At 40.9% G+C, this 10,875-nt stretch overlaps 1 protein-coding gene across 1 annotated transcript; it reads right to left on the bottom strand.

Annotated features, from left to right (window-relative positions):
* Positions 1–998: 998 nt before the first annotated feature.
* On the bottom strand, positions 999–9,836 carry LOC138053268 (protein NLRC3-like). The gene is made up of 6 exons (XM_068899924.1): positions 8,595–9,836; positions 8,195–8,269; positions 7,490–7,573; positions 7,325–7,384; positions 6,399–6,470; positions 999–5,601 (listed from the first exon to the last, which is right to left on the bottom strand). The coding sequence occupies exons 1-6, from the start codon at positions 9,772–9,774 to the stop codon at positions 2,690–2,692; spliced, it is 4,383 nt and encodes a 1,460-aa protein (XP_068756025.1). The 5' UTR covers positions 9,775–9,836; the 3' UTR covers positions 999–2,689.
* Positions 9,837–10,875: the final 1,039 nt, after the last annotated feature.

The raw sequence follows: 10,875 nt of genomic DNA, 5'->3' as shown, positions 1-10,875 counted from the left end.
TTTGTTTCGCCTGGAAAACGCAGGAATATATAGATATCACTTACGCAGAATAAAAACACCATTTAAGCGAACACCTTGATAAATTACTTTATAAGGATGTTGTCAGATTTGTTGAACCTGAATGTGAAAAGCTGCAGCAATCTTCGCAGCTTAACAGACCTAACAACATTAATGTACATATTGATGCACCAATTAAAGCACTGAATAGGCCTTTTTCGATATATTAAAATTAAGCTTTAGAGGATAAAGACAAAGGAAACTGAATGATAATTATGTAAATAATTTTCACATTCATTCCATACTGTTTCGATTTTTTTTTTGTCCTTACTGCCTCAATATCAAGCTGAATATTTGATATTTGGAAAATGGCCTATTGAAACTAGCATTTGCCTTAAATAGTTGCCACTAAAATTCATTTGTTATTAACAAATTTATTTTACAAGAATCTTGTCAGATTACTGAACCTGAATGTGAAAAGCCGCAGCATTCTTTGATATCATTACAGTAACGTCTAAACAGCATTCACGTACAGACACATTCTTAGACTATGTTTACACTAGGGGAAAAGTCTCCATTCAAATCTCTCGGGGTTTATAATGCATTTACATGTTAATGTAGCATTCACATTTAAATAATATAAAAATACTTGGAACAAAACGTTTTATTCTGAAAGGATCTCAATTGGGCTAAACAATGAGTTAGCCCATTTGGTCTATTTTAAAAGAGACAAAAATATGGTGAAACGAAACTGGCGCTTTTAGCATTTGACCGGCTTGAGTTCTATGTGAAATTGAAGTAGATTAAAAAAGGCAACTGACGGAAGTCATAAAAAGTCATCGGATTGCGCGCCTGCTGTCTATCATCTATGCGGACATCTTGAGTAGCACATCTTCCTTTCTATTTTATGTAAAATGTCTTAAAGCCGTACTATGACCAAAAAATCAATTCTTCTTCTTATTTCGATTTCAAAACTAAGTATATATTAAGTGACCCAAGTTTTAAGCCTTGATTTCAAGATTTTAACTGACATTTTCCTTTTAAATGGTCTGCCATTGCCAACTTTAAATTCTTGAGAGAGCTGGATCGAGGAGAAAATGACGTCTCAGACTCGCAAGTGACAGTGCGTGTGTACGTGGCTGACTTGATATGCAGCAGGGGAGTTTCGTGCTTTCAGACTTTAAACTCGTGTTTTGCATATATGATAAACTGCACTTACGCGCTGAAACGTTTAACTAGTCAGTAAATGAAGTCACTTACCCCTAGATCCAACCCTCTAATGTCCAATCGGTCAGTTTTGAACGTAAGTAATGGCGGATCACAAAAAATCCAAACTTTTGTCCAGTCAAATGTTCAGCAAACACACTTTCAAAATCCGAAGGAAAAAAGACTCGACTGTGTTTTTTTATCAGAGTAACACTTTAACTGAAACATATCTCAAGGGACAAAATGGGTGTATTTCTATGTATGTAAGCCCTTCATTTCTCGTGACGCACTAGCAAGAAAGTGACTTTTAACCTTTCAATGCATGCTAAACAAACGAACAAGGGGTGAGGAGGTGAAGTGAGATAGTCGTCAAATTCAACAACAACACCGTGAACTCTAAAAGATAATAGGGACTTTACGATCTACGACGGCGACGTCAACGAAAACGACACCTTAAAATATAACTTTGCACTATCGTAAGTTTCTCGCGGTTAGGCCATCTCGTAAGCGTCGTACAATGTGGGCGAAGTATCCTAAAAATAAATTGGTACGAGCGGTTTCATAGTAAAAATAGAGAATACAAGATTTGCATTTGTGCGCTCGCGTTGTCGTCAAAAACTCAAATTTGGAGATTTCACGTCGTTGTTGTGTAGAGTACCGCACGAAAATGTGTTAAAACGCGTGCCGCACGTGCAACACGATTACTTTTCCCTTTTAACCAATGATATCGTTGTTTCGTGGCGTTCTAGTTGACGACCGCGTCGTAGATCGTAAAGTCCCTAATATGGACCTTAAGCTGACGACAAACGGCTACAAGAACGCCATAAATTTGCATATTTAGCGAGCAGAAACAATAGCTTTGCACGCCCTGCACGTGCGCTTTACATCTTGATACATTTCTTTGCCGTTCTCGTCTTGACTACGACGTGAAATGTTCAAATTTGAGGTCATGTAGAGAACGAGAGCACATGACTATGAATTTTCAATTTTCTCTCTGAACATCCACCCACACCGTTCTCATCAACTTTATTCTTGGATTGTGTATTCACACTTTCCAAGCCGAGGAGAGACATGGAGTAATCGCAAAATTATTACAGTAACGGGAAATAATATTTTTAACCAACGTTCTCGTATCCGTCGTCGCCCTTGCTTAAGGTCCCTAACGACAACGTTAGCATGCAACAGAGAATCTTTCATTCTCTATTTTAACTCTGAAACCGCTCGTACCAATTCATTTTTAGGATACTACGCTCACATTGTAGGACGTGAAGGAGACTAAATAATCGCGAAAGACTTATGATAGATAGAGCCATGTTATATTTTAAAGTGAGGTTATCCGTCGTAGATCTTAAATTCCATAATATTTTTAGTCAACCATCTCGTAGCCGTTCTCGTCGTCCTTGCTTAAGGTCCCTAAGGATCATGGGTCACGATCCTGTTGGCGTCGATGTAAACACTGAAACCTTTAGAATCACAGAATCACATTTCATAACAGAAATTCGATACGAGAGTCAAAACTAAGGTGAGGAGCACCAAAGAAGTTGCCAGACAAATCCAAAGTAGTAAGAGAGGTGTTTACTGCGAGGGCCCGGGAAAGTGAAGTAGCACACACATCAGCAATGGGGTTCGCAGACAAATCCAAAGTAGTAACGGAGGTGTTTTCTGCGAGGGCCTGGGAAAGTGAAGTAGCACCCTCAGCACCAATGGAGTTCCAAGACAAATCCAAAGTAGTAAGGGAGGTGTTTACTGCGAGGGCCTGGGAAAGTGATGTAGCACCCGCATCACCAATGGAGTTCCAAGAAAAATCCAAAGTAGTAAGGGAGGTGTTTACTGCGAGGGCCTGGGAAACTGAAGTAGCACCCTCAGCACCAATGGAGTTCCCATACAAATCCAAAGTAGTAAGGGAGGTGTTTACTGCGAGGGCCTGGGAAAGTGAAGTAGCACCCTCAGCACCAATGGAGTTCTCAGACAAATCCAAAGTAGTAAGGGAGGTATTTACTGCGAGGCCCTGGGAAAGTGAAGTAGCACCCTCAGCACCTATGGAGTTGTAAGACAAATTCAAAGTAGTAAGGAAGGTGTTTACTGCGAGGGCCTGGGAAAGTGAAGTAGCACCCGCAACACCAATGGAGTTGCAAGACAATTTAAAAGTAGTAAGGGAGGTGTTTACTAAGAGGGCCTGGGAAAGTGAATTAGCACCCTCATCACCAAAGGAATTGCCAGACAAAGTCAAAGTAGTAAGGGAGGTGTTTACTGCGATGGCCTGGGAAAGTGAAGTAGCACTCTCAGCACCAATGGAGTTCCCAGAAAAATGCAAAGTAGTAAGGGAGGTGTTTACTGCGAGGGCCTGGGAAAGTGAAGTAGCACCCTCATCACCAATGGAGTTGAAAGACAAACTCAAAGTAGTAAGGGAGGTGTTTACTGCGAGGGCCTGGGAAAGTGAAGCAGCACCCTCATCACCAATGGGGTTGCAAACCAAACGTAAAGTAGTAAGGGAGGTGTTTACTGCGAGGGCCTGGGAAAGTGAAGTAGCACCCGCATTACCAATGGAGTTGTCACGAAAATTCAAAGTAGTAAGGGAGGTGTTTACTGCGAGGGCCTGGGAAAGTGAAGTAGCACCCGCATTACCAATGGAGTTGTCAGACAAATCCAAAGTAGTAAGGGAGGTGTTTACTGCGAGGGCCTGGGAAAGTGAAGCAGCACCCTCATCACCAATGGAGTTGTAAGACAAATCCAAAGTAGTAAGGGAGGTGTTTACTGCGAGGGCCTGGGAAAGTGAAGCAGCACCCTCATCACCAATGGAGTTTTCAGACAAAACCAAAGTAGTAAGGGAGGTGTTTACTGCGAGGGCCTGGGAAAAGGCAGGAATACTCGTACGTGATTCGACTCGAATTTCCGTCAAATCAAGAATTTCGCCAAAGGTATAAGCTAATTTAGTATACAGGTTTATGGAGCAAGTTTTACATTCTCCTATGGTATCTAAAGCCATCTTCAGGTACAATTTCGCGGCATCCGGAGATCTGCGGCCTCTGACATTTACAAGTGAGGCAACACCATTCACAATCGACACTGCCGTTTCCTCGGATTGCGATGCTATGATTCCACTCATGAACATGAAAACTTTATTTAGTTCATGAAAATATCTTTCGTCGGTCAGAACTGACTTCTGTTTAATTGCTCCATCCAGGATGGAAAACGCAAGATGTAGACCAGAAAAGAATTCTTGAAAACTCTTGTGAAAAAAGCTATAACGGAAACAAGGTGTTCTCTTACTACCGCCAGCCTGGATCGAGAGAAAGCCAAATTTAATGAACAGACTTTCCGTGAAATTCCCTTCGACGTCTTCGAAATGCTGTTCTCCTTCAAAAAGAGATTCTTGCGCCATTTTTCCTAGGGTCATCAGTTCCTTCTTGTAAACTATTAGAAGGTCTTTACCACTGCTTGGTAAGTGGTTCTTCATTTCGTATCGCCTCAAAACGAAGAGAACGATCTCTACGTACAGCTGTGTTCTGTTGTTTGGTAGAATGCCGCCATAATCTTCGAAAAGCACACAGAGCAGAAGTGTATTTAAAGGGTTTTTTGTCAGTTCTGCTAAAGGTCCGTCAATATGCTGATCATCATCGTCATCGTCGTCACCACAATCATCATCATGATACGGATGCCACAGTACATTTATCAGCTTCTCTGCCATTTGTTCTGCGTGTCGAAAATACTTCCTTATAAAACACTTCGCATCACTGCTCGTGAATCCCACAATCTCCAACAGTGTGTCAGAGTAAGGTCTTACTTTACTTCCTGCTTCGTGACGAGAAGTAAGAACAATGTGACAACCAGGGAGCAGCTTTCTTTGAATAAGACTAAAGTACACAGCCAATTTTTGAGGGTCTGCCTCATCTAACCCATCGAGCACTAACAGGACTTTAGAAGGGTTTTCTCGCACGAAACGGAAAAACGTTTCTTTCAACCCTGGGTCAATTTCTTCCGGCAGAATTTGATTGTCAATAGCTTCCCAGATGCTAGAATCAATTTCACAACATCTGAGGAGCAGGAGCACCTCTACTTTTGGGAAAGACTCGTCCCATTCGCAGTCTTGTTTAGTTGCCCAATCATATGCCAGCTTTTGACAGTAGGTCGTCTTTCCCATGCCGGGTTCACCCTCAATCAGGACAATCCGTGGATGTTGGCAATCTTCGTGTGATGTAAAAATACTTGTCATGTTGGTGATTTCTTTCGTCAGCGTTCCGCGTGTCTTTTCTTTTGCGACTATCTTAAGTCTGGTGAAAATGTTCTCTAGTTGGAAGCTGAACCCTTCACACCAAGGAACTGGGCAAACCACCCCTTCACACTTTTGGTAAATTTGTCTTATGGATTCTCTGATATCACTTTGACATGAAGAACTAGCTGCGAAAACAAACAAACACCAAGAAAATAGGGTCAATTTAGAAGTTGATTGACTCAGATGAGTTACTAGCTTTTCGTTTTTTCAGGAGTGAGAGACGATTTCCAATTTCAAAGCGAAAATCCATCCCTTCCTTCTGGTAGACTATTCTTGGCTTACCGATTTCCTAGCTAATCCATCTTGACATTAAGATTCATTATTCACACGAATAAAGTGTGCGAGTCAATTTCCGTGAAGAAATTGCGAGAATGTACTGACGCAAATATATTTGCTGAAAAGCTGGAGGGTCAGAAAATGACTATCACAAGCTAAATTTGATACTGTGAGTTAATTTAGAGGTTTCAGTGGTATGCAAGCCCTCTTGGCTGATTTTCCTACGTATCGCCGCTTTACAAGTCATTTCTGGTACACACATAAGCAGAGTTTCTAAATGAACCTGTTGTCCTATCCACGTTTGTTTTCTGCCGGCGTGCATAAGTGTTATGCTTGCATATCACAGTGCTTAGAGGTAAGAACTAAAACAAGCACGAGTTAACATAAAACCAACACAATATTACAGGAATAATAATATATTCAAATTGAAATGCAGTGACAATTATAATAAAGTAACAAATCCACTTGAAAACCACGTTGGGCAGAGCAAAAAAGCTCATATCTAAAAATTGCTCATTTTTGCGCAACACATTTTACTGCAATATTTTGGACATATTGATTTTTAAGATTGTATGATTTTTTTCTCCGTGTCGATTTCCAACATGGTCAAATTGCCTCTATCGCACTTATTTTAGGTCATATATACCTTTCATTCGATGAAAAGCCAGGGAAGAAGATGGAGAGCTTTCACTTGTAAATAGGACCTGACGTTGTTCATCTGTCAAAATCACATAACAAACAATACATGACTGAAGGTTGGCATTCGCATAAACGGCACACACGATACGAGCTCATTTGAATCGTTATCTCACTTCAGTTTTTGTCTTAATAGCAAAAGGTCACAGAAAAGATTAAGATGCTCACTCGAGCAGTGGTGGCGCAGTGGTGGCACAGGGGTGGTATGGGGGTGGCGCAGGGGTGGCACAGGCATGGCGCAGGGGTGAGAGGACTCGCCTCCCACCAATGTGGCCGAGGTTCGATTCTCGGTCCCGTCGTCATATGCGGGTTGAGTTTGTTGATGGTTATCTCCTTGCTCCGAGTGGTTTTTCTCCGGGTTCTCCGGTTTTCCCCTCTCCAGAAAAACCAACACTGCCAAATTCCAGTTTGATCCGGAATGCACGGACACATGTTGAACGAGCTCCTGAGCGCTCTTAAGGTGTTCCGTGAGTAAGCAAATTACAATTGCAATTATTTACAAAAAAATAATACAAAGTGCTACTTAGATCGATAATTATGTTTTTGACATTGGAAAGGTTATCATAATTTGAATTCAGGGAATTCTCATGGTGGCCCCCACATCCATCAGTAGTTATGATCAGTGTCTTCAAGTGTACAGAGCGTACAGGCATATGACGTCAGAAGGGCCAAATAAAGAAAGCGCAGTCACGGTAATGTCTAGAAATTAATCCCCCGGGAATCGAACTCTTTTTCTTTTAACGGAAACATAAAGTAGTATCTTTTGCTCAGTTAAAGAAACCAAGGCACCTTCTTCACGTGAGTAAACAGGCACTTTACCAGAATTGTCCTTCCAACAGCCGATTTGAACTTGTAAAAGTCCTCATTATTCCTTACCGGATTTCCGCTTTAATTTGCCTTGTGCTTGTGATGGCATCTGAGGCTCGCAGGAAGCATCTGTCGAAATAAATGAAGGCGAACAATACGTGAGTCGCTCAGAGTTAAGAAAAAAACAGGGTGAATTTGAATCCAACATGGTCAAATTGCAGTAAGTGATAATACCTTCTGCTCGATGAGAGGCCACAGCAGAAGATGGAAAGCTTTCACTTGTAAATAGGATCCGAGTTTGTTCCTTGGCAGAAACATCTGTAAAAATCACATTCAACAAACTATACATGACTTTACAGTAAGTTGGCATTCGCATAAATGATAAATGGCATACACAATACGAGTTTATTTGAATCATAATCTCATTAGTTCTGGCTCAACAACTCTTATCAGCAAATTAGGGGGAGGGGGAAACGTATAGAGAAGTTAATCTTTTATCACACAGACAAATGAGGGAATGACCATTTTATGGTAGTGTGTCACATTTCCCGACGAGTTTTGTCCAAGGCCTTAAAAACAGAAGATCATAGGAAAGATTCAGATACTCACTAGAAATAATCGAAAGAGATATACTAAGGTCGATAATTATATTTTTGGATATTGGAAAGGTTATCATAATTTAAACTCAGGGAATGCTCATGGTGGTCCTCATATCCATCAGTGGTTATCACTGTCTTCAACTGTACTGGGCGTATATACAGGCATATGACGTCACAAAGGCCAAATAAGGAAGCGCTGAGACGTTGATGTCTAGAAACTTTCTACGCGAACACAACGTATCATCTTTTTTCCAGTCAAAGAAACCAAGGCACCTTTTCACGTGAGTAAATGGGCATTTTAAAATAATTGTCTTTCACGCCAGAGTCCTGACGATTTTACCTTTTTGGTCCTCACGGGATTTCCTCTTTAATTTGCCTTGTGCTTCTGATGACATCTGAAGCTCGCAGGAAGCATCTGTTGAAATAGATTAAGGAGCACAACCCATGAATCGCTCACAGATTAAAAAAAGAAAATAAAGTAATGTTACACTTTCAGTTCGAGCTGACCATCAAGATATGATACTGACTTCAACTGTATTTAGCCGGTTTTCTACTCAGCGTTATAAGGGTTCTGTCTTAGTGAATTACTTTTTAACTGCCTTTTCCATCAATTTTTGAGTTAATAAAGCTGCCATTCGCGGTTAATGTCTACACGATCGAAAGATGGTTAACCAAAGTTCTAGATTTAGATTTGAAACGATTTTTATATAAAGAGTTTAAAATACATTGCTAATTCATACCATTAACTGAGTTGATCATCTTTTTGACAAGATCTTCGCACTGCTCAGACCAGCCATATTTTGTTCCATAGGAGTCACGCAAAACCTTAGCCTCATAAAGCCTTGTCTGCCTTTTCTTGTTCCAGATGTGCATGAGAGCTGCTGTCCACGTATTGGGATCCTCAGAGTCAATAACAAATGAAGAACCAAATGGGACATCACTCAGAGCTTCTCCAAATCCGGAGTTTTTGCTGACGATCACAGGTAGCCCAGCTGACAAAGCCTCCAGACCTGTCAAACCAAACCCTTCTGTACGAGAGGGCATGAGTACAAGATCCACCTCATGGAATAATCGCTTCAAATCCTCTCGGGTTTTGACATACCCTCTCACCCTAAGGCGGTTTTCGGGAATACCAAACTCAAGCAACCGTTTTGCAATATCCTCGTGTTTTCCATCGGCTGCTCCAACAAACATTAGACTAGTTTCAGGTAATGTCGCAACAGCTTTTGCTGCAATATCAAATCCTTTTAACGTGAAGTCTTCAGCGTCTCCCCGACCAAACACCAAGACACTACAGTGTTTTTCGTCATCAGGAGCTTGCTGAACATTAACAAATTCATCAAAAATACCGGGAGTTAAGTCAAAAACATCTTGACAACAGCGGAGATATTTGCGAAAGGCCTCTGCCAGCTTGGGCCCGATTGCTACAACGAAATTAGCCATCTCGCACAGTTCTACTTCAACATCGTGTTTTTCCTCGCCCTTTGAGATTGGATTCTCGTAAGATTTGAACATGCCTAGTTCCTCTGGGTCAGTGTGTATCATTTGTATCCACTTGCATTTGCGAGAGTTGCGAATAACGTGTGCTTGGCGACCAAGTTTCACTCCATGACCAACAATTACATCAATCTCCAAATGTGTTGGGGGAAAGCTGAGCTTCTCCAGCTCTTCATACCCTGGCAGTCGTTTTGCCTCAAGAATCTTTATGCCATGGCTGAGAGCTGCTGTCCTATCCTGCTCAGAGCATTTCGGTAAAAAGTATGTGATTTGGACTTCTGGGAATTTGGCCAGCTGTATGGCCAACTCTCTGTTGATTGTGGAAAGTCCGCCTTTACTGGATCCCCACTCCGAAGCCAAAATGGTGACTTGAACTTTGTTAGAGCCATGTTCTTGAAAGTGCTGCGAGAAGAATGACCCCATAGTTACGTGTGGTGGTAACGCTGATGCATTGGGCTGATGAACCTTGAGCCAGGGCTAATTCTGTGTCCCTAACACACATAGACAAAAGAAATTACCTGACACATTAATTGTATGGCGCACAAAAATGCGACTCAGTAAATGAAGGAAGTATAGAATGACGAGAATGGCTCAAGGAAAGGCAGTTTCTTAACAACTGGGAACAAGTGGTTTTTCTTCTGAGCACTGGCTTATTAAATTAACAAGATTTGCTTTTTATAGTGCTTCCTGCAAGCTAAAAACGTAACATACTACATGTATAATGTTCGCTTAATAAAATATATTCTATGTACAAGGCTAAAAGTTAAAAAAATTAAAATATTCAAACCAAACGTTTTCGGCTGTTTGCCATCATCAGGGTCGAAAACGTTTGGTTTGAATATTTTAATATTTTTAACTTGTAGCCTTGTACATAGAATATACTACATGTACTTCATGCATTCGCATCCTACGTTAAAATAACTATAGACTATAGTAGTAATTGCGGATTAGTAAAAGAGCGTTCGACAATCGCTTAAGCTTAGTTCCCACTGGCGACATAAGGATCATAAGCATAATCATAATCATAAACATAAACATGAGCTTCTTATGTTCTAGTGGGGACGGCCGCTCTAAAAACGTAAAGAGCGTATTTAATGCGTGTTTCCGTTGTTTACTCGAAAGTACTGGTCCTAGACTTTAATTGGCCAAAACACAATGACCCCGTTGCGTCATTATGTTTCTCATTATGTCGGTACGATTTTCGCGTTCCCACTGCAAAGAAAAGCGACATAATCATAAACAAAGCCATAATCATAATCATACGAAAAATAGTCGATCATTTTCTTATGATTATGATTATGTTGATCATAAGGGCGCCTATTATTGTGTTTCTGGACGTTCCCACTAAGACATAAGCGATATAACAGCGTTATGTTCGTGCTTATGATTATGATTATGATCGTTATGTCGCTAGTGGGAACTAGCCTTTAGGAAGCAAAGCAGAAGGGTAGGAAAAGAAGCATTTTTTTTTATACCTGGTCTAACGACCACTTATTTATTTTTCTAAAAGATTGTTGCACATGG

The sequence above is a fragment of the Montipora capricornis genome, chromosome 6, assembly GCF_036669925.1.
Source record: "Montipora capricornis isolate CH-2021 chromosome 6, ASM3666992v2, whole genome shotgun sequence".
NCBI lineage: Eukaryota > Metazoa > Cnidaria > Anthozoa > Scleractinia > Acroporidae > Montipora > Montipora capricornis.
Note: the sequence above shows the minus strand (reverse complement) of the source record. Positions and strands in the feature narration are given on the sequence as shown.